Raw genomic sequence first — 24,264 nt, forward strand, 5'->3', positions numbered from 1 at the left:
GTATTCACTAAAGTATTCTATTTTCAATATTCACACATTTCAAATATATGAAACATCGTGCAATAGTGAAGATAAGTACGGCTAGATGGTAAATAATAATGGAACCATCTGTGAAATAAACAGATTTTCTAGACCAACTAAAAGAACCCGCTTTGCGCAGAGTATCGGAGCACAAGTAGCTAAGCCGAATCCCCAATATATTGAACAATGCAATATTCCTATTTCATATGTTCGCTACTCAAATAAAGCTACTCTACTCATCAAACTTCTGCGTTATGTACCTATCGGCTTTGCTTTTAAACGCCGCAACGCGTTTGATCGCGCTCAGCTGTACCGGAAGGACGTCATGTGCATTCGAACGGCACAGTGCTGGCATCTGTGACGGGGGCAAACGAAATTGCACGAGACTGGCCGAAGCAGTCAGTCGCGGTCGCCATTTTGTCGGGTAGTCATCGGGTACGTCGTGTTTCTTTCGGGTTGCTGTGTTTTTGGAGCAAGCATCGCCGAAGAATTTGGGGCACGCCAATCTCGTTCGCTCCCCTAAATGGCTTGTCTGAACACCCTTAAGCAGGAGATCAAAACTCTTGAGTCCGTCTTCCCTAAGAGCCATGAGAGATTTCAGATAATGTCAGCGAGTGTGGACGAACTCAGCTGCAGGTTCGTCGGTAAAAATGGGAAGAAATACGAAATACACGCCAATATTACAGTAAGTGTAACAAGCACGGTTGGGATTTTAATGGGCAAGTCTATTCGAAACCGCCGACAGCGGTTTTCTGTTTATATGGGGGCACGTTGGTTCCCATCGTTGCCCGCGACAAAGAAACAATAACACTCGGTGTTATTATTTAGGACTTTTTGACAAGAGCCATGCCCCGCCGCACGTACATGTACCGTCCATCCTTACGTACACTTTTCCCACCACCGTTTCTCGTTGCACCGTAGAATTTCTTGTAGCCACGATCGATTCTTTCTCGCTTCGTCGAGACAGTTCCCGTGGAGATTTTCAGGCGAATTAATATCGCGCTAGAGGTCAATGTATGTCACAAACAGAGGGTAAGCCCCTCGCAATAATACCTAGCCCGTCCATTTCTACTTATTACGATGAAAACAATATTCTCGCTCTCGTTCGGTAACTCTCGAACAGTTACATCGTATTTGCGCGAAAGCGAGCCACCAATTTCGTGCACCTTAGATAATTTTCGTAGATAATCTCAGTAACAATGGGTACATTCATTTGCGCTTGTTTCACCGTTACTGTTTCCGTTTGTTTTCAATAGGAACTTATCTGTCGCCTTTTTATTGGATACCGCGAAGCTTTGTTAAATATCGAATAAATAGCATTCCGCATCGGATGGCATTCGTATTTCAAAATCCACTGATTTGCAATGCATAATTTAAGTAACAAATACATAAGTGTAAAATTCACTATCACTTGGTGCGCGCAAATACCACACAGGTTCTTCTCTGTTTACCTCCTTTGGTAAATTATTATGCAAATTCAAGAGTAGTTACATGTTTTTATGTTAACTAATTATGCATTGGAATCGTGCAGCACTTTAGACGCGTGTAAAATTTAATTACTAATAACTTACGATTCGCGTATACAGCGATACCAAGCCAATTGCAATTTTTCCTTAACAAATATTTCTAACAAATGATGCTTCTACATTTACTTAACGTAACGATTTATTAGAAATAATTATCGAGTATAGCGTATCGCGATTATCAAGTTCCTGCGATCGTACGCTAAAGGTTTATTTCTAATCTGTTTAGTTTTAATGATTGGATTTTTAATAACTGTGTTATGAGTAAGTATAATCGGGGAGTTATATTATTTTTATAACAAAAGGATATGCCTTAAACTTCCAGGTTGTAAGATATTTCTCATTTCGTAAAGGCGAGTAGTATTACGCGAAATGCTTGTGAAGAAATGCTCTTTTCAGAATCTGCGAAAATAATAAAGAAGTATTAATAGTTGTGTAATAGTTTGGAATTCGCAGATGAAAACTTGACTGTATGTACCTAGTTAAAACAGGTCAATGTTATTGTACGAGATACGTACAAACTTTATTTGTTTTTTAAAGAACAAGATTCTTAATGCCTATAGTCCATTCAACGAGTCGGTTCACCGACTGTAAATAAAGGCGCGTGGTGATGTTCAGACAGAACAGCGACGTCCCTCAGATATTGTATATTATTCGTTGCAAATATGATTAATGCAATAAACAAAGCAAGTTCTTTGATTAAAGGTTCAGTATTTACAGTATGGCACGACGTGCTTTACAAATTGATACAAAGACGGCTCTGTGATTAATAACTGACTAGTGTTTGATTGCTGGTGGTAGCCAATAGCTGTGGCCGCTGCCTTTCCTGTGTACTTCAGCACGTGCATAATTTGTTTACAACTGGTGACTCGACTCGCTCAACGGACTTTAGTTCATCGGCACTAGTCTTGCTTACTTTACTCTGTGCTGGGTATAAACGGTTATATGCAACGAATGAAAACACTTTTATTGGAATCGTTGTTACCGTTACATTACTCTATGTGGATTTACTTTACATTACCACTTTTTTATGTACCATTATTGCCGATAAAGTGATATTTTGGAACATTTTTGAGGACGCATATACTGGCCCCCTTAGTTAAAATGTCCTACCTAGCATTTTTCAAGAAACGTTGAAATATTTTAAGTTCCAGACTTCTTTTACCATTTAAGCAAAGTTAGAAAACCCTACGTGCTTCGTAGAGATATAGAAACAGTATAATTTATTTCTTTACGAGGAGGGCACAAAGAAAATGATAAAACTGAAGTTTTCTCAGATGATTCGAGATACTAGATAGGACATTTTAACTGAGGAGTGCGGTATAGTTCACTGAAATAGGATTACTCTGTCTGCACTTACAAGGGAAGTTCTGAAACTTGGAAATTTGAGAAATTATGAAACTACTATTGTTTTCTGCTACCAAAATTGACTTTAAAGGTCAATGTTTGATGTATACACTCTCGTATCTCCTGTAGTTTACAGAGAATGAAATAAAAACAGAGAGAATCTGAATTTTGAACGGTTGATTTTACTGATTTAAGTAAATTTCGGCAGCTTACTATTCGTCATGATACGTTCCATATATTTGCTAGTATTCAAGTATCTGATACATGTAAATTGTGATCTGTAAAAGGAACTTGCAAACTTTGACAAACTAATACTCCCTCTGTGTGAACGTTGCGTCTAACTGATGGAATATACTTCATTAAAGATGGAGTAGGGGCATTAAACATATAATTGAGAGGCTTGGTAGAAAACAAGCACATTTCGTTTCTTTGTAGCATTAATTCGTTGCTGCAATGTAGTATAATTACACCACCTCCTAATATAATAGCATGTACGTTTCACCAAGCAGGATTGTATTCAATTTTCTTCACGCTGAGAGAAAACAAAAGCGTAGTGGAAAAGTGGCCCATGTGCCTGTTTTCAATTGGGCCCCTCAATTACAAAATGCAAACGAAGATCATACATATATAATAATTAATGTACTTTTATAATATAACTAGTATGATAAGAGGGAATAAGGAAACACTGATATGTAACGCACACTTTTATAAGTAGTAGACATTTTTTCACAAGAAATATGTCTCTTATATGTGAAGAGAAAAATGTGTATCTCATAGTAAAGAAGATACACTACCAGTGGCGGATTTAAGAAAAAAGGCCCAGGTGGCAAATGCTCTAAGGGGCCCATTTCTTCGGGAAAATGAAGAAGTAGTTTACTAAAAACGGGCCAAGTGTGGTAGTACGAAAAAAAAATGTAGCCTACCTATGTAGGATACCTATAACTAATCATAATTTTTTTTGGTGATAGGGCCCTGGGGGGCCTTCTGGGTAGAGGCCTAGATGGCAGCTGCTCATTAGCCGCCCTGTTAAATCCGCCACTGTACACTACCTGTTCTATCAGCTAAGTGTTAACACTCTTCAAGTGTTATAGCAGATTTTAGAATATATAATTACTAGAGAAGACATCGGGTCGGGTCGGGTCGGGTCAGGTTTCCAAAAATTTCGGGTTCCCGAGTGTGTTGGGATTCCCGAGTGTGTTGGGATTCCCGAGAATATCCCGGTTTCCCAAGAGAGTCAAGATTCCCGAAAGTGTCGGGATTCCTAAAAGTGTCAGGACATTCTTGGGAATCCCAAAATCCCAGAACCTGTTCAGATTCCGAGAAAAATTCTCGTCCCGACTCGACCCGAGATTTTCGGGTTCTCGCACACCTCTAATAATTACGTACTATTAGTTGAGCCGACAAATAATGAATTTCCTACAATTTTAAACTGTAAATTAAGATTTGATTTCATAAAATGTATGTAAACATTATTCTGTACCGATACATGTACACCATAAATAGAATTGGTTACGCATTAAAGTTTATTATTCCGGTACATCGTGAGATAATCATATAAATGTTAATCGGTGTCTTACAGGAAACCTACCCCTCTACGCCACCAGTATGGTTCGCAGAATCAGAGGAGACGAGTGTCACAAATGCGGTACAAATTTTAAGTAATACCACAGGCCGTGACAACCATGTCATTAATCAAGTTGGGATTCTCTTGAAAGAATTATGTAGACTTCACTCATTACCAGAACCACCTGACGTTGAACGATTGAGAACAGCTTTGGATCCATTGCGCTTAGGAGGATCAAATGAAGCTGCAGCGCAAAGGATGGAAGCTGATGATGTTGAAGATATTGACGAAGATGAGGAAAGCGAGACTGAGGAAGACCTTCACTTAGACATGGACGAGGGAGATGCCAATGCCAAGAGTAAGGTAAAAAGGGAGAATATTAAATATAAAAGTTATGTTGATATCGAACTACTTGCGTCTAGTGACTATACTAAATTTCAATCCCTTCTGGCATTCATTTGTATTAACGTTAAGTTTACTTTGAAGGGCGAAGAAATGGATTTGGAACATCTTGCGACGCTAGAAAGGTTGAGACAAAATCAGAGACAAGATTACTTAAAGGGCTCGCCTTGCGGAAGCGTGCAAGCTACGGACAGGCTTATGAAAGAATTGCGCGATATTTATCGAAGTGACAGTTTCAAAAAAGGTAACATAGTGTGATCTAATAAAATATCTGTATCATAGAATTATATTGTATATTTTAATCTCCTGTTTAAATCTATTACAGGAATGTACAGCATAGAATTAGTAAGTGACAGTTTGTATGAATGGAATATTAGGCTGATGTGTGTTGATCCTGATTCGCCACTGCACAGCGATCTCATACTTTTGAAAGAAAAGGAAGGCAAAGATAGTATTCTCCTCAACATGCTCTTTAAGGTATATCATCTATCTAAAATTCTTCTTCTCGCAAACATCTTGTGTACATCAAAATATATCGATTGTAACTTCTACCCAAATAACATACTACATAGCTTTTACCCCGGCGGGAGGCGCACCCCATATTGTAACACAGGTTGTCGCTACCGGGTCAAAAATACCCAAAATTGAAACGTAAAAAACCACGGTTTAAAGTACAATGTTTTAAGAATCAAACAAAATTTATGAAATATCTTAAAATCTTTATTAAAGTTCTTTAAAAAATTGTAACAAAAACTCAAACAGTCTTCATATTTTCGCAACTAGCGCCTCTGTGGTAAGTTTTACCCAGTAGCGCCTCCCGCCGAGTTAAGGATACACTTAGCATTTTGCTGTACATAAACGGACCACCTTCTTTAATTTCTTTTTAAATCTACTGCACTAATATCCGAGGATAAGAGAACTCATTAGTGATTTTCGTTATTATAGGAAACGTATCCATTTGAACCCCCATTTGTCAGAGTCGTACACCCGATAATTTCTGGTGGATACGTCCTTATCGGAGGCGCAATTTGCATGGAGCTCTTAACGAAACAGGGTTGGAGTTCTGCTTATACAGTGGAAGCAGTAATCATGCAGATTTCAGCGACATTAGTGAAAGGAAAAGCACGCATACAGTTTCAAGGATCTGGCGGTGCTGGAAAAGTTTGCGGTGGGCAAGGCCAATACACTCTAGCACGTGCACAACAGTCATTCAAGTCTCTTGTACAAATACATGAAAAGAATGGTAAGCTATTAAGTTTCACTTATTATTTTACGAAGATCAAAGTAGTGGATTCGTTCAATGAGAAGAAAGTTTCGAAATATGTTCAAGCTGTATCGCAAATGATTCCTTTATGAATAATTGTGTCGGAGCGCTTACAGTAGGCGGATTCAAGAAGCATTCGCTTACCTCGTGGTACGTCTCGATGGTACTCCTCGAGTATCTGAAACCGTCCTCGAGTCACTATGTATCCCATTCTCTCGAAAACAGAGGCACTTGCGAACAAATTTTACTTTGCAATTTCAACCCACTGTTTCACGTAGAATCGCCACGTTTCGGGTCGTATTGTCGGCCCTGTTTCTGAAATAACGATGCATCGAACATATTGTGTATTATAATATTCTTATAGGTTGGTTTACCCCCCCAAAAGAGGATGGCTAATGAACACGAATGGCGAAGGATGAAAAGTATGACGCGTGCTTACAGCTGAGACTTTAATTCGGTGTGTGCCCAACAAATAATTGTTACGATAATGATTTAATACACAAAACACAACATTAACTAGGTAACTTAAGATACTGAATTAATCGAACGCATAATTCCTTTGATGGCTGAGAAGAAGGCTGCTGCGCGACAGCGAAGCGTTTCGTTCCGTATGCATAGATTTTTCAGTAATTAGTGATTTAGATCGCCAATCGCATTTGTGGAATGTGAGACATGATCATTTTATCTGGAATTGATTCTCACGTTCAGGGGTTAACTGAGAATCGTAATTATTCCAAATAACATTAATCTTAGTTTTTTTCCCTTTCTTTCTCTTGTACTCTGTCGAGTACAGATGTTGTACGTACGTACGAAACAGTGTGAATATTCTGTGAAATGCGTTTGCGCAATCTGTGCTTCCTGTCTTTTCAACAGGGAGGGACACGGCAATTAGCAACTTAGATAGTTATATTGTGAATTTTTCTAAATATTTTTTTATCATTTTGAGTTTCCATTCGTTCCATTCTACCTTATTATAATATTAACTTTCTCATTCATCGTGCAATTCATAAATAAGTTGTTTGGGTATATACAACCCCTGGCAATAAGTTTGGAACCAAACGCAAAAATACGAAATTAACGAGAAACACCAATATTTTTTATGTATAATATGCAACGGTATATATATGAAACGCGTGGTAATGTTAAATTGGTCTATTTTAAAGTAAAAGCACCACAAATAATTAAGAATTTTGTTTATTATATAATACAAAATATGGAAGAAACAAAATGTGTCTGGGAAGTAAGTATGGAACGGACCGATGTTCTGGAAAAAGTATGTAACATTATGAATTTGCAAAGAAATTAACAATAATTGATTTAATATTTATATTACCTAGTATTTTGTGACGTTCCCACGTGCACGTATCACAGCTTGTATACGTTTTGGCATCGATGTAATCAAGTTTTCATACTGTGATGGCAAAATTTGTTTCCATGACAGCTTAAAAGGCTTCCAAAAGTTCATTTTTATTTTTTGGTTTTTTGTCGCGTATAAATTGTTTCCAAAGTGCCCACAAATTTTCGATTGGACTTAAATCTGGGCTATTTGCTGGCCATTTTATGGTTCAAAAGCCTTTTTGTTGAAGGTAGTTTTGAACTATTTTGCTTCGATGACAACTTGCATTGTCACGTTGAAAATAAAAATCATCCGAATCCTCGAACCACTGATCTAAACTCGGTATTAAAAAGTGTTCTAATATATGAATATATACTTCAGAGTTCACATTTTTATACAAAATGCATATTTGTCCAACTCCTTGACCTGTCATACAGCTCCAGATACGACTTTGGATATTTTATTTTAAAATTCAAACAATCTTCACCTAATTTTTCAATTGGTGTTCTCCACACGAAGTGTCCTGCATTCTTACACCATTTTAAACGTTTCTTTTTGTGTTCCTTAGTGAGAAATGGCTTTGTCTTTGCTTTGCAGAAAGAATACCCAATTTTTTCATTAATTTCGTGAAATGTGGCTCTTCTCATTTTCTTTACGATCTGTCTTAATCGTCTGTCATCTCTTCTTGAAGTTGAGCGCGGACGTCCGCCTCTTTTGCGATTCACCACACTGCCCGTCTCGTTAAATTTTCCTTTTATTTTACTTACTGCACTTCGGCTACAATTCAAAATTTCAGCTACTTTTTGCTGAGTATTACCTTCTTTCAATAAGGCATGTTTTATTCATTCGACTTGTTTGTTTCCTGTCTCAAAAGAGTATTGAAAAGAGAATAATGAAATGAAAACCACGAAGTAACTAACTAATATGCATGTACAAATGTCAGAAAATACTAGGTAATATAAATACTGAAAAAATTATTGTTAATCTCTTTGCAAATTCATATTGTTCCATACTTTTTTCCTGAACATCGGTCCGTTCCATACTTATTTCCCAGACACATTTTGTTTCTTCCATATTTTGTATTATATAATAAACAAAATTCTTAATTATTTTTGGTGCTTCTAGTTTAAAATAGAACAATTTAACATTACCACGCGTTTCATACATATACCGTTGCATATTATACATAAAAAATATTGGTGTTTCTCGTTAATTTCGTATTTTTGCGTTTGGCTCCAAACTTATTGCCAGGGGTTGTACGTTCGTTAAAAACCAAGCAGTGAACGATTAAACGCGAGAATAGCGATGTTTCTGGGGGTAAAGCGAGCTTCGTTATTACCTTTTGTATTTATTGGACGATTTCTTTCATTGGCGGATGTAATTCAACGATGCGAACGAGCGCACAACCAAATCACTACCTGGCAGAGTACCTTAAAGTAACACCCATTACATTTCTACGAAGTTAATGTTGCAGTTGCGTATTACGAGACTTTAGAGAGTATGTATGATGCTATATAAATACAAGCTTCCTTAAATTCTGCACATCGTAATAGAAATCAAGAGAATCTCATTCGATATTAATTTGCTTCACGTACGTAAAGAGATCGTAGATTTTTCATGTAAAAAATATTTTCTTACATTTTCTAAGTAGTGAATTTCACAGTGCTAGTTACTAAAATACCGAGCGCAGGTACCTTTAATGCTTTATGTTGTAAATACCATAATTATCATTCGTATTTAAACTTCAACTAACGTTCATATTAAAGCCTGTTCTAACATGACATTTTCAAAAAGAAGCTTCTGAAGGTCAAGTTTAAATTCTCGACCGTATTTATATATATACACATCGCATAGCAATACTTAGGTAATATATATTTCTTTAATGTAATTGAACAAAATAGATAAGGGTTGTATAGATGTACATATACATGTTCGTATACTAACATCTCGGAAGTGCTCTGTAGTGACAATTTTCTTTTCTCCTTTAGATCGAGGATTACAAACACACGATTAAGAAAAGATACCTAAGATTTGGTTGTGTGACTCGTTTGATACGGTCGACTTTTGTTACGTCGTCTGCAAAGTGGTGGATATGCTTGGGATCGGCACGAAAGTTTAGTCTGTATGTTGGGCGTACGCTCAAGCGAACTTTTAGTAGTATGTACTCTATATATACATACATACATATATTATATAAATATATATCGTGACATTGATTTGCAATTCAAGCTCTATTTGCAAGGCGTATCGAACACGAGGATAATGAGTAATCGACGAAATTAATTTGTGCCACAGTAGGGTTTACACTGAAGAGTCGTGAAAACGATAAGGCAGAACACAAAGACCACTCGTACATTAAATGGTACAATTAGAGTCGCGGAATGAGTACATATTGCTTGTTAAAATTATACACAACTTATCGTTGCACCTGTATTTTTGGAATTCGCGAGACTTACGGCGGAACATTTTCTTTCTACGAGCGAGTCTCATTTCCTTCTTGTACGAGAATAACGAACTTCCGTTGCATGCCTCGCGATGAGATTTCGTCCCAGTTGTAGCAGCGACAAGTTACCGTAAATGCGTGGCAGGAATCAGAGGCCAAACTCTATCGCTGTGTTAACAAGCGAATTTCTACATTTCTAAACGATTGCTATTACGAGGTACTCGAGATCTTGAGTCCACTCCCAGAACGTCTGTGCAACTTGTTTCGTACATACATACACGCATGCATACACCCAGACACTCACGCGCACCCCGGACAACACATACCTATGTCATACGTACACACACCTGCTCCGATTCGTGTATATAAATATCTTGCGGTTTCATCTTTGTACGTTGCCCACGCGAAAACCTTTCATCGGTCGAACGTATTCAGTGGGCGACCACTTTTGCTCGGTCACTCGAGATACATTTCATTACTCGCTTAATACGATATCAACCCTTTGGCCCATCGACGCGCCGAGTCACAGAATGACGATAGCACCAATGTACGTTTCAGACATGGCCACCAGAATCGTACGAAGATGAAGCGGTATATATGTTATCGGTAATAACGCGCGCACGATGCATCCGTGGACATAATTATCGGGCTAATCCAGCGGAGGTAGCGTGGGTCGCTAGTTTCGTTCGTGGTGTAATTAAAAGTCGTTCGTGAAATTCGTGCGAGCAGTATCGTAACGATATCTAGATTCTTAAGTGTAGGGTGTACAATCGACGGGCTCGTTGTCAGCGGGCGTCAATGATTTGTACAGCCGAGCCTGACTGACATTGAGTACTGGTTGTTCGACGTCGTTAACCGTTATGTTCTTTGTCAAAAAGCTTCTTTCTCTCACGTCTGTTAAGTTTTCTTTCATTTAAGAATTTGCGAACCATATATATTGTAAGCAGCCACCGTGGCCTGTATATTTTTGCTACAAATATCGTTAGTAGTACCGTTTTAAACGTACAAACGTTTTCGTGTTTCTCTTCTCCTATTTGTTTTCTCTGCCTCTCTGTCTTTCTTTCTTTCTCTCTCTCCTCTCTCTCTCTCTCTCTCTCTCTCTCTCTCTCTCTCTCTCTCTGTTTTTACTCATTGACGTTCTAAAGAAAGCTGAAAAGAAGATACTGATGTACTACGATAAATTGAAGACGAATTACATTTAATGGTTTACATTTGTTAACGTGAATCGATACGAATCTTTCTCGGTTTTTGAATAAACGAGACTCTTACTTGATTGATGCAACAGTAATGGGAATTTTCGAAAGGGAATAAAGCATTAAGTATCGAGCAAGAATCTTTTGTTCTTGGTTTAAGTTCCGTTAAGAGCGACAATGGTGGTGTATAAAGAAAACGATATTACTCTTGGACACAGTTTTCCTTTCCAAGGTAATGAGAAGCTCTTCGCTCTTGCATCGTCGCAATAATTTAGGGAGACAGAAAAAGAAAAGAAAAGGAAAACAAAAAACAGAACAAGCGAGTGTATCTAAGAACGTACCGAAGCAAAGCTGATCGCTAATTCCTCCGGAAATAACCAAATGATTTTCAGTAGTTTGTATGCGATATATGCTTAACGAGCTCTCGACATTTCACGGTAATTTACAGTGGACATTCGATTTGAAGACTGATTAAGGTCGGAACCATCGCGTTCCTTCTTCCATTGTCACGTACTAAGAATTGTCTTATCATCGACGCTTAACTCACCCATCGCGGATCGGCACGAACAAGTAGCAGAGAATAATCGGCCCGTGCGTGTTAAAGCTGCCCGTTCTCGTGCACTTGTTCGCGACCGATAATAAAGAGATCCATTAAACGTAGACATTTCGTTCCCGAATGTATTTGTGGCAAAAATGGCGAGCTCGCTAGAGAGTGTCTTAAGTTATCTTTGTTGCCCCCGGAGTAGCCCGGGGACAGTGTAAGCTGGTTCCCCCGGGTCTCGTACGTGGGGGTCGCACGTGTTTACGTTGATTTGATCGGTGACGATCGGAACGGCATCTTCTGTTTTACGGTGGGGCACGCGGTTCGCAAGGAATGTGTAATCAAGCGGTAGAAAGGGAGACTTTCGCAGACGTAAATCAGGAACCGTTGGTATTGATGCGCGACGGAGAATTGCTATTAATTACCGTTGCTGCCGTTACGATTGATTACCATAATTTCGTTGGAACCGCTGCCTTCGGTCAGAAATTTGAAGTGGTCAACTACTGTACCCTGGTCAATTACTGTATCGTTTACCCTATGCAGACTTTGCGTACCGTGTTTTCTTTTATGTATGTGGCATCACTTAATTCTCGTATTGTAATAGATTTTTGACAAGGGCTTCGGGGAAAGAGCATTGTTCGCGTCGACAGTGGCACGCGAGAAGCTTTTTCTCCGCTGTTAATTGCGAATCCACGCCTTTGGACAGAGATCTCTCAGGATCTTCCGCGCGAGCAATGTTCTTCGAGCCTAAATCTGTAACTCGACTTACCTATCCACTGTAACTGCCTATGTACCCACCTAATTAATTAACCAATACCGGCAATCAATCGGTCGGCCGATCGCTTCATCCTGTCGTCGTCAATCTATAATCTTAAGGTCATTCTACGTGTCTTAAATCTGTCTGCCCCCCCCCACCCCCTCCCCCATACATATATGTCATACCATTCGCAGACTTGAGTGAACATTTCAATAATTCTAACGTAACATCATACTTTTTCTCTATCTCTGTCCCTTTCTCGCGCCGCGACTTTTGCATTAAGTTATGTTTAAATATTATTTAGAAGAACGCTACGAAACACAGAAAATAAAGATTTTAATAAAAAATAGAGATTCTTCGTGGTGTGAAGTGATACCCTCATTCTCCTATTTTACTGGTCGCGACGCGGTTCCCTCGCGAACGTGTAGCTTGTTGAAGAGCCGATTTCTACAGCCGTAAATGCATGGGGGAAGTAGGGAGTAGCGGGGACCGCATTTGGCTACGTGGGTCGGTTTACTGACCACTGAAGTGTGCGCCGGGTTAATTATTATATTTGCACGGCCAAGGGTGGATTTGGGTATAGGCTAAGTAGGCTGCAGTCCAGGGCGGCAAATTTTGAGGGGTAGCAAATCTGGGGGAGTGGAAAATTTTGGGTGGCATGGAATTTTGGGGAGCATGAAATTTTGGGTAGCGACAAATTTTGGGGAGAATCAAATTAATTTTAGGTAGCGAGACGTTTTAGGTAGCATTAAGTTTTGGGGAGCATCAAATTTTGGGGAGCATCAAATTTTGGGTAGCGACAAATTTTGGGGAGAATCAAATTAATTTTAGGTAGCGACACGTTTTGGGTAGCATTAAATTTTGGGGAGCATTAAATTTTGGGGAGCATTAAATTTTGGGGAGCATCAAATTTTGGGAAACATCAAATTTTGGGGATCGGCAAATTTTGGGTAGCATCAAATTTTGGGGAACATCAAATTTTGGGTAGCGACAAATTTTGGGGAGCATTAAATTTTAGGGAGCATACAAATTTGGGAAACATCAAATTTTGGGTAGCGACAAATTTTGGGGAGGAGCAAATTTTGGATAGCATTAAATTTTGAGTAGCGACAAATTTTGGATAAAAAGTACCCTATAGGGTATACTCTGCAGGAAGCGATCCCTACTATAAAAGAGTGTTCTGTTATCAGAAAATTTGTTTACTCAAAATGTACAAATAGCTGTGTTTCTCTATCGAGCAAGCAGAAAAAAATGATCAATAAACTCACGACACATCGATGAATGTATCAATGTACAAGTGTCATTTCGTTTCATTACTCTGTTGAGTAACTTTAGCGTACATACGAGATTGCACACATCAGTTTCGGTTTCGCTTAATGCGTTGTATGTGTTGTTACTACTTATCTGCTTGTATTTCCCATGGGGATTCTCCTCGCGTTCTATATGCTTATAGTTTGAGATAACACACCCGTGGTCCTCCGCCCGTGCTATGCATCGAGCTTGCTCTCAAACTTATCTTTTTATTTCCAAGTCATATTTTGATACCGTTACCTCCGTTCGCGCGAACATTCTGCAGCTTAAATTTTACAACTACATTATTTCTGTGTAAACTGACGCGAATATATTAAAAATTGTACACACTTCTCCAAATAAAATTAGATGGTTATGTATCCTCCGACGAGGCAACTAATACTTCGAAAGCTATTCAATGATCTTTTTATTTCTGACATTTGCTCTCTTCAATTAGTTGCGCGAAAAATGCTACTATTTAGCAGTCGAGGCCTGAACTCTGATTAAATCCAAACGAATGATCTCTCCTATTTTAGCTCGTTAAAATAATCGACCAATGCCCATGATATTCGAGTCACCCGGTAAAGTTTCTTCGAAATCGATACCCCGTCCAATAGTCCGGGTTGCCTTTCGTCGCGCAGAGGACGAATCTGCTCCTTATTGCTTCCGTAGTGATGGTCGAATCCGAGACGCCGCGGAACTTGCTAAATTGGTTGTAGTTGAAGCGACAGAGTGGATGAATTTGTAACAGGAACGGAGCTATTGGCTTCTGTCACGGGCGAGTATCGATGAAATTGGTCCGGCTGACCAATGGACGTTATCATATAAAGACCACGGTCTCCTGGTATCTCATTTCTATATAGGTATGTAAGGGTTAGAAGTTCTATCTACCTCCTGAACAGGAATTTCGAGCATATCTATTTCTAGGACAAATCTTCTGTAGCATTCCATAGTGGGATCAATTTTTTAAAATACTTTATGTTAGAAGCCTCTCCGGAGTAGAATTCCTGGGTAAATAGAAGTTCCTTGGGGCCTAGAGCGTCTGCCATAATTCAATTTTTCAAAGCAACAAGTGCTATATTGCTCTGTAAGAAAGTAGGTCTTTTAGCAGAATCTGCATTTTTTTTTATACGGTAAAGTGAGAAAAGTAGTGGGGAATGAAACAAATACTAGGGATTGTAGATTTTTAAAGTCCTCACTGCTTCAGCACCCTATTGAAATATACCAAGTTACAAGTCCTCGGTGAGGTACTCCACCTTACATCATGAAAGCATGTGTTCCACACTAATGTTGTTGTTTATATAAATTTTTAGGTTAAATAAATTTGTTTCGCGTTAAATAAACCCGAATAGGACAGCAAAGTTAAAAGGCGTATGTGTTCTTGTTTCGTTGTGATACTTCTTTCTCGGTCGTTGCACGGAGTACGTTTACAAGACGATCTTTAAATTGTTACTCTAACTGAATCATTTGTAAATCGCGGGTTTCGAATGACCTAATTTTACACTACTTGAATTCTAATTCCTACCACGCGTAGCGTTACAATCTGTTTCGAGGCTTCACCGGTAACGTAGCACGTGACACGAGAATGGTAAGGGGCTCGCGAGCCCCCCGAGCGTGTGACACAAAATTCCATTGCGGGATAGGTCTATCATATACCTGGTCTGTGGTCGCATGCAACGTTATCAATTCAGAGTGGAAAGCAGCGCTAGTAGCGGTTAGACTTGAAACTAAATATGGTGGAAAATTGAAACGAAAGAAGGCAAATGTGAATGGTTCTAGATCAAGAGTGTGGAGCAGATAATGAAAGTGACAACAAGTGGCGCGGGGATCAGGCTAATTCACACTATGAACACATAGGTATTGCTTTTCTCTTTACTAACTTTACCGACTTCGATGATTGAGTTGAATTAGTTCCCGGAGCGGCCGCTATTAACCCCTCGCATGGTGGATGCAGGGTCTAGTGATCCTCTAGGCAGTGATCGGAACAACGTGTATCGTCGCTGATTGGTTGCCGCGATTTGGAGCAAAAGCGGAAGTAGACAGAGAAAGAAACTGTCAAAAAGAAAGAGACAGAAATACTGGTAGAAAGAGATAGATACACGTTTAGGTTATGTTTATTTCCGGTTTTGCCCCAAAATGGCTGCGGTTATGCCGATCACTCCCAGGAAAATCACTAGCAGAGTCCATTGAGCCCCATCTTAAATATTAAACTACATGTATTATTTACTACTGGTATTACTTCTTGAAAAAACTGCGGATTTTCGATGATAACAGGATTAGATTCAACTCCCAAAGCTTATTCCGAGGCAAAGTTGGGCATTAAGGCTCCCCCAAACCAACGCGAATTCCGCCGCGCGGAGCGGATCTGCCGCGGATCAGATAACACTGTCCATAACAGAGTTGGGAAAAATGTAATCTAATTACAATTTACAAAGTACGATTAAACTGTAATCGTGTAATTGATTACACATTATTTTCGGTAATCGTTCATTTAGATAATTGACAAAACCAAATGGTCAACTACCTAAATTAACAATTACAGAGAATAATGTGTAATTAATTACACAATTACAGTTTAATCGTAATTTGTAAATTGCAATTAGATTACATTTTGCCCAACTCTGGTCCATAAGCCACCACGTATAAAAAACTGCCGCCTTATCTGTTCCGCGGCGCGGAGCGGATATTCGCGTTGGTTTGGGGGAGCCTTTATTCAAGTAATGTTCGAATACGAATCTCGAATGAAACGAAGTTATTCGAGAGTAGTGAATAAATTTTTATTCAAATAATCTCGAATAAGAATCGCGGATAAAATGAAGTTATTCGAGAATAGCGAATAATTTTTTATTTGAGTAATGCTCGACTTTGTTCTGAGGTGTGCATGAATTATATTGTGGGTCAAAATGGACCCTGCATCTGTCGTGGAATCGAATTATTCATCGCCCAAGAATTAAATATAAAGAGCGCGTCAGAACCACTAATCTTTTACGAAGTCAGTATTTCCCAAGATGCGAAGTTTATACCTTGCCAGTGGTATTGGATCTCATTGATGCTCGTTTAAGTTCGTTTGTCTGTGCCCCGTTATAAATTCCTGTAGTTACAAATTATCAGGCCTGATGCAAGATATTTAATAATCAGGATACCCCGGTGCAATTTTACGTTGCACACTACACCACCCCTCGTGGATATATTTTACATTAGAGAATACCATATAGACACATATTATGCGGATATTGCGGAGGCAACGATGCGTGTCGTTTGGCCGCTAACAATGGTGCGTGAATAACGTCCGTCGGTTTCGCGTTGACAGGCAGAGTTAAGAGAATTTGTTGAATTTCATCAGGCGTGTAGCGCGATACGTTAGCTGCAGAATTCTATACAAATTGGGAGCATTTTTGACCGAGTGGTCATTCTACCATTAAATCAAAGAACCGTTTGTGTCTACCTAGTACGTACTAGGGTAAGTCTTTTAATCTTGTAGGGAGCTGAGTTAAACGGCTAAAAACACTTTTAACGCAAATGCAATAAAATTCATTAGATGATTGTAAAAATCTATTTAACGAATAAAATTCAGTTCCCTTTTGTTCCTAAAAAGTGTCGCAAAAGGGGTTGAAAATTTTCTTTCTTTGCTCAAGCAAAAGGGTTCTTCGTGTACAGAGCTATTAAACAAAAAGTCTCTGAATAACAAAATCTGTCTCAGCTTTTCTTTAATGAAAAATCTGTGTAATAAATATCTCATTATCCTCGTAGCCTGACTTTCCGCTTGCTTTAAATAAGCACCCCGTGAGCAATTCTCGTTCCTCGAATTGCTGCAGCTCTTTGCCTGAAACTAACCACTCCTTAGATCGAAAAGGTCGCTTTGGAGGAGTTGCGTACATTTTTAAACGTTAAACGGCACGTGATACGCGGCTAGTGGGACACTGGTATGCCCGTGTGCGCGGAGTGTGCAGCGGCGTGTCTGCCAGTGAGTAGAGTAGCTGGTGCACCATCAACAGGTGCAGTAAGTCGGTTGTTTCGGTTAATCGGTTCGTATTCTGCGACCAAGACTTCTAAGCTCCGCGCCGTAATTCGTGATACCCCCCGGGAAAATCCGGTCGATGCGATTCCGGTACCCCGAGGCAGGTATGATCATTTGGTCGTTTCCCGGAATCGCCTGGAACCACCGATCGAAAGCGAAACTGTGAAAGTTATGTACACCTTCAAGGTACTCGTGCCGATAGTTGAACGAATCTTGATGCCACACCGGTGCGAAATAAATCCGCCAGTTAAATTGCCCTGGGAAATTTCCAATTCCAACTGGCACGCGTGATGACACACGTGGTCTCTGTTCGAGGCTACTGGGCTTTCCGAAATTGCAGCTCAGACTAACAACAAGTTGAAGTCATTTAAGGAGACTACTCAAGTAGTCGAATCGCTTGAAGATCAAGCATTTCTTTGCGAATTAATTGCAAGGAGATGCATGCAAATTGTGACTAGTACTTTTGGGTAATGTTTATTAAGACTGTAAACAGTGAATTATATTTTTTTTTTGATAATATATACATGTATACGACGACGCTACAGTCGTCTGATGTGTATGAGTATTTTCTGCGGTTCTGCCCTGATTGCGAGAAAACCGAGGTTCGGATCGACTTGAAATTTTTACAGCATGTTCAAGGAATGCTCCTTCTTGGAGTGTACCTCGGCATAAAGTGTAACAGCTTTAGTTTCCGAGATAAAAAAAAACACAGCCATCTGTGCACTCCGAAAATCGACATTTATTGCACGAATCGCCTTCTCGTAGTCGATATTTTAATAATTTTGGTTCAATTATTTTTTCAAAGGTCCACTCCAAAATTGCAGGTTCTAGGAGAGACATATACCAAGGAAACCGTTGTAGCTTTATTTTTAGGCTCAATATCAGGGCAAAACCAGAGACACTTTTCCTAAACCACTATATAATCAACCTCGTCTGGCGCCATTTGTAAAACAGATACGTAGCCACAAATAATTTTTTTTTACTCTACGTGACAGTAATAAACATTGTATGAAAGGTAAAGTCTGTGCTTGCTCTCGTCTCTTTGCAATTAATTCGCAAAAGCTACTTGATTTTCGAGCGATTTGACTGCTTACTGAGACCCCTTATGGATCTCTGATAACAATAAATAGCGTTACGAACGTTCTAGTTCCACACGGGTGCTTTTTACTTCGATTATTCCCATTGCTGGTATATCTTCGAAAAGAAGAAACTCCTGACGCGGATGGGAATAACTCAAACTAAGTACTCTGATTCAATTTAAATATGTCGCAGTCGAGCTGCCCACAATTTCTGCGTTCCGGAGCGCAGTAATAAGCAAAACAGCGATGCCGCTAATTGCAAGAGATGGCACGCCTATTACGGCTGTTCAATTTATCACGATTCATAAATGAAATTCCCTTTGTACGGAATCAGCAAACGTCTCTCCGCAAAGACTATTGCGTCGGAGTTACAATTATTATAAATGATCGCGCAAGCAAGTAGTAAAATCAGCTGTTTGAGCCTTGAATTTCCCTCAAATGCACGCGCGAACGGATAGCTTGAAGCTTCGCGAAAAAGTGCGAGGTGTAAAGGGGTAAGGGGCAGGGGGCATTTCTGCGTAGGAGGTCGCCACCGGCCTAAGTTGTTTGGCATTCATTTGGCGTGCGATGCCAAGCCCATTCCGAGATTGAATCCCACAAAACTGGCTGCACCGCGGCGTTATAATTAATTTATAATACCTCTAATTACGTGGCCATGTCGGATGTGGCCGTCCCGACGTTTAATTTGTTCGCTAATTAAACAGGGTATACGCCCTACGAGGGCGCAACGCGTTCGCCCAGTTCACCTGCTTCTCTCCCCTTCTGTTCCACCGTTCTCTCCGCCAGTTTTCGACGAGCTATCTGCCGGCCGTTCAGGTTATATGTTCAGGAACGACGGACACACCGCTGCTCGTTGCGGTCGCAGTTTACTCCTCGGCTGCAACTGCCTGTCGCCGAGATTCGACGTTACGCCCCGACCCTCTCGCCATTCAATCCTACTTTCCTCACTTTCTTCTTGAAATCTCTGTCGTTCCGCGTTAATCGACATTTTCCCTCCCCCCCCCGCCCTTTCCCCGCCATTTCACAGCTTATCTCCTTTTTCTGCCATCCTGGGCCCCGCACCCTTTCCCGTCGAATTTATCTTCAACGATTCTATCTAAACTATGATTCCTTGCTGCGGGGGGTCCGGGGGAAATTATTTCCACGATGGTTATAATACGATCCGCGCAAAGTGGGACGAGAACAGGATTTTTAAGGGTAGGTAGGTACTAGGCAGTCGTTCCTGTCTGAAATCAAGCATTTCTGTTTCAATTCATTACAAAGCAAAGAAATTGAAACTGAGACTTGTTCTCTGGCCTGAAGTTTATTGACATCGTAAGCTTTAAAAAATATGTTTGCTTAGTCAAGAGCATGCGTTATGTATGACGCTACAGATGGATCATTAAGGGGTCAAGCTCAGTCAGGAGGCCGAAAAAAGGGTGGTCTTTGGAAATTTTTTACTCAAAAGCTATACCAGATTTCTCAAAAAATCTTTTTTCCTTTTAAGGATTGCATCTAGTACCGTGCATCGTAATTTTTTTATTTAAAAGTATTTACCAATAACTAAGTTATTGTCCATCACTCACTTATTCCCAGCTAGCTGGCAGGTTAGGTTAGAGTCCGGAGATTCCAAAAATTCTGAAACTTTGTGAATATGTAGGAAATTTCCTCCCGATTACAACGGAATTTTTGTTCGCTGCCCGAATTCACTCTAAGAGGGTGTAATTGACCCTTGAAAATCCAGTTATTTTCCGATTTTCTGTTATAACTCGTAAAATATAAAATAATTTTTCTACCAAATGATAGATCTAATTAAAAGAAGTAACTTTTGTCTTAAAACTTTTCTTTTATCTCTTACAGTTCGCGAGTTATAACACAAAACCTAAAAATAGTCGAATGTTCAGAGGTTAATTTCACCCCCTCCGAGTGAATTTGGGCAGCAAACAAAAGCTGCGATGTAATCAGGAAGAAATCCCCTACATATTCGCAAAGTTTCAGATTTTTTTGAATTTTCGGATTCGGGATCTTCCCTCGTCAGTTCACCCCGAGGTTCACTTTGCCCCGTTCTCCCCTACATATTATACACACACTACTATACATTATACATATTATACTACTCAAGACGTTCCGAGACGTTTCTGAGCAAAGACATCCGCATGGTAACGCGAAGCGACGGCACGACGCCGCCTAGCGAAACAAAACCGATTTGACTCCGCAAATCGGCAGACTCTGGGTCCAACCCTCGACCGGATAACCCGGCTAAAACCTACTTGTACACCTCAGTCTAGTTTAGTTGTTTTCGAATAAAGACTTAGTCTTTGAGTTTAAACAAACTTGGTGCAGCTCACTGGATTCTTATCCTTTAATCACTCCCGAACCCCCGATTACGCCAGATCCCCTACCACCCTTGCGTCACACCACGCAGGGCACAAAAGCAGTGGTAACTCAAAAACGGAGGTACCAATCGATTCAAATCAAACTCGAGTATGTTCACAAAATGCGTAGCTTGGGCTTGGACCTAAATTGAAGTTAAGGAAACCTCCGCGTTACCTTGCCTTTACTCAATTATAAAATCAATCAAGTCCTCTATAATTTTTATTTCCATTCCAGGTCTTTAAAGTATTCGTGCCAAAGATCCCGTACTGACAGTCTCTCTCAATGATATGGAACGTGATTCGAAATAATAATTTAGTTGATAATCTTCCAACAATTGCTTCTGGTCGCTCTGACGAATATACTTCCTAGGCAGAACGTTGAAGAGGAGGCGCGAAGAAAATCCTCGTATGAGGCGCGAGAATGAAAACGGGGATTTAGACAACAAGGCCGTTTAGTTCGTCCTTCTCTTTAATGCTCCTCTTTGACGCCGCACTTTAATTTCCTATGGGAATTCACGGGCGCTCCTCGGGTACAGTATCTATTACCCCGGTTTCGCCGGTTCGCTCGGGTTCTGACAAGTGTCCTTTTCGCTTCTGCACCATGAATAGCATGTCGCGTCGCTTATTGCGGCCATAACGATCAAAGGCACGGCTTTGTACACCCTGCAAATTATCGAGGTGCTTCCGGCTCGACCAGTTCTAATTGTAAGTGATGGTCCGGGGCTTGAACATTTCCAGCTTCGGGGTTCCGCCGGAGTCGAGTGTTATTCTCACTTTGCGCTGCAACGCTTCTGATAGTTCGGCCGATAACGAGGGCCCTGTAACTTTACAGTATTTTGCTCTCGAGTTGATTCGTAAGGGGTTGAGAACTAAACCGACGAGTGATCCGAAAGAAACCTTATCTTAATCGATCGACAACCATTTTATTATGCTTGCCGATCGCCCCCTGGCTTGTCAAAATAGCCAAGCTGACGTTCGACTGTTTATCGAGGAAAATGTCAAGCCATTATCAATCGACAGTTCGATAAGCAGTCAAAAAGTAGTCGAGCGTCAATCGGACTTCTGTCAGATCGATGAGTAATCCAGTAGTAATCCAGATCAGTAGTCCATACCATTCGGTGAAATTTGACTGAAGTTTAGCCGCTAAACTGTTGATCGACATTAAGTCGATAATGCGCTAAGCCTTTAATAGCACTCAATCTTCCATCGTTCCCTTTGAACGCACCTTCGTTCTTCGATTTTCAAAAATTGCTACGTATTCGAGTAACGAATGCAAGTGAGAAAAAATAACTTTACTAACTTAATCACCTTAACACACGACGAATAATTTTTTTTTAACTTTCATTTGTTACTCGACATTTCTCTTTAAATAAGATATTCTCCCACGTCTGTTCAGAAGTATCTGAAAGCTTTCTGGGAACAGTGGCTGCGAAGTAATATCCAAGAACATTCTGTTTTTAATGGATATCAGACATTAGCTTTACATAATTCCGTGGATTCTATGCACGGAGCATGAGGAATAATAGTAATATTGAGTGGGCTCGGTCGTAAAGATACATCAACTTATTCGAAAAAGGTGGGACCCTTTGGGAAAGTTAGGTGGCTACGCCGGAGCCGTTGTGAGAAATGGAGCGGTTCATTCTAAACTGGCATAACTTCCCAGCTCGTGGCTTTCGTTCTTTTCATTATTCCCATAAATTCCGCTCCACGCCGTACATTTTAATCGCACGTTTCAGTCAACGGGGATTGTAATTTACGGAAACTTTTCCTGTACGACAGCCGTGTTAATGACAGACTCTTGTGCTCCTAATTGGGCCACGTGCCTGTAATTAGGCGACGGGTTGCCAGAAAAGGAGTGAAGCAGGTCCACCGTATGGATGGCGAGACCGGCAGAGGTGAAAAAGGATGCGAGGGGGCAGGTGTTCGGAAGACTTAAAACGGCGGCGGGTTGCAATCTTTAATCTCGATGGACGCGGGGCGTAAACAACATCAAATAAAAGGATGCGATCTACACAGATTACGCTGGAAATCACAGTGCGCCGTTCAATAATAGTGCTTGTCGAGTTAAAAGGCTGGAACTCCAAAAGTTCAGCGATTGTGTCACTGAATTTTAATTGTTTAAGTTAAGGGTGCATTCTCGTTAATCCTATACAAAAATTTAGGATGCTTTTATAAAGACAACTGTACTGGCCCCTTTAGTTAAAATGTCCTGTCTAGTATTGTACCATTTTTCAAGAAAGATTGAAATATCCCACAAAGTTCCACAGCGTCTTTTACATTTTAAGTAAAGTTAGAAAATCCTATGTGCTTCGTGGAGGTCTAGAAACAGTCTAATTTATTTATTTATTTATAAGGAGAGCACAAAGAAAATGATGAAACTTCAGTTTTCTCAGAAGTTTCGAAATGCTGGATAGGAAATTTTAACTAAGGAGGGCAGTGTAACAGATGCATATTTTAAGATGATAACAAATTTTTTTTATTGTTTTCTCTCCGATGTAATCACGAATAAATTAGCTGTATTTAACTCTGACGGTGATAAAAAACGGTGTACATAAAAACGAAAAAAAAAATTTCGTAAATGAACTCGCTATTGTATTACCAACTTTCATAAGTTTTAACAATAATTGGTGATATGATAACCATGCTCATATATTTTAAGAAAAACTTGTGATTTTTTATTTCAAGTGAGCCTGTCTTTAAATATCATGTGTACCTACACCGTGTTTTTTTATCATAGTCAGAGTTATAGCTATTTATTCAAGATTACATCGGAGAAAAAAACAATAAAAAATTTTTATTAGCTTAAAATATGTATAAATCAATACCAAAGAGACTTTTGTACCTTATCTGTCACAGTTTTAAAAAAAATCCTAAATTCTTGAGGGTATCATACGAGAATGTACCCTTAAAGGAAATGGAAAAATCTTTCACTTTCACGTGAACGGATTCTGAAACTACAGTTTGCTGTAGATTTCGTATTCAACTGTGTTTACAAATTCGCTTCTTCAAATAAATTAATATTTGTGAAATTCTAGCAGCAAATCTTCGATTCTTTCTTTTTCCTCTTACACAGGATGCTTCCAAATTGCGGGGCAAGGTAGAATACCACGTTAATAATCGTGGATGATGATA

The 24,264-nt window shown here is 39.7% G+C and overlaps 1 protein-coding gene across 7 annotated transcripts; it reads left to right on the forward strand.

The window, feature by feature from the left end:
- Positions 1-544: 544 nt before the first annotated feature.
- LOC143370477 (ubiquitin-conjugating enzyme E2 Q2) lies at positions 545-12,740 on the forward strand. Of its 7 annotated transcripts, none has more exons than XR_013085625.1 (7): positions 545-706; positions 4,471-4,818; positions 4,942-5,101; positions 5,183-5,334; positions 5,803-6,100; positions 6,486-6,578; positions 9,446-12,740. XR_013085625.1 is itself a non-coding variant. In XM_076815638.1 (7 exons), the coding sequence occupies exons 1-7, from the start codon at positions 545-547 to the stop codon at positions 6,515-6,517; spliced, it is 1,068 nt and encodes a 355-aa protein (XP_076671753.1). In that variant the 3' UTR covers positions 6,518-12,740. The 7 variants fall into 7 exon arrangements, 6 of the variants coding, with proteins under 6 accessions (XP_076671753.1, XP_076671752.1, XP_076671757.1 ...); XM_076815638.1 differs by having other exon boundaries at positions 4,471-4,549; positions 4,634-4,818; positions 6,486-12,740; XM_076815642.1 differs by having other exon boundaries at positions 565-706; positions 4,471-4,536; positions 4,607-4,818; positions 6,486-12,740.
- Positions 12,741-24,264: the final 11,524 nt, after the last annotated feature.

The sequence above is a fragment of the Andrena cerasifolii genome, chromosome 6 (assembly GCF_050908995.1).
Source record: "Andrena cerasifolii isolate SP2316 chromosome 6, iyAndCera1_principal, whole genome shotgun sequence".
Classification (NCBI taxonomy): Eukaryota; Metazoa; Arthropoda; class Insecta; order Hymenoptera; family Andrenidae; genus Andrena; species Andrena cerasifolii.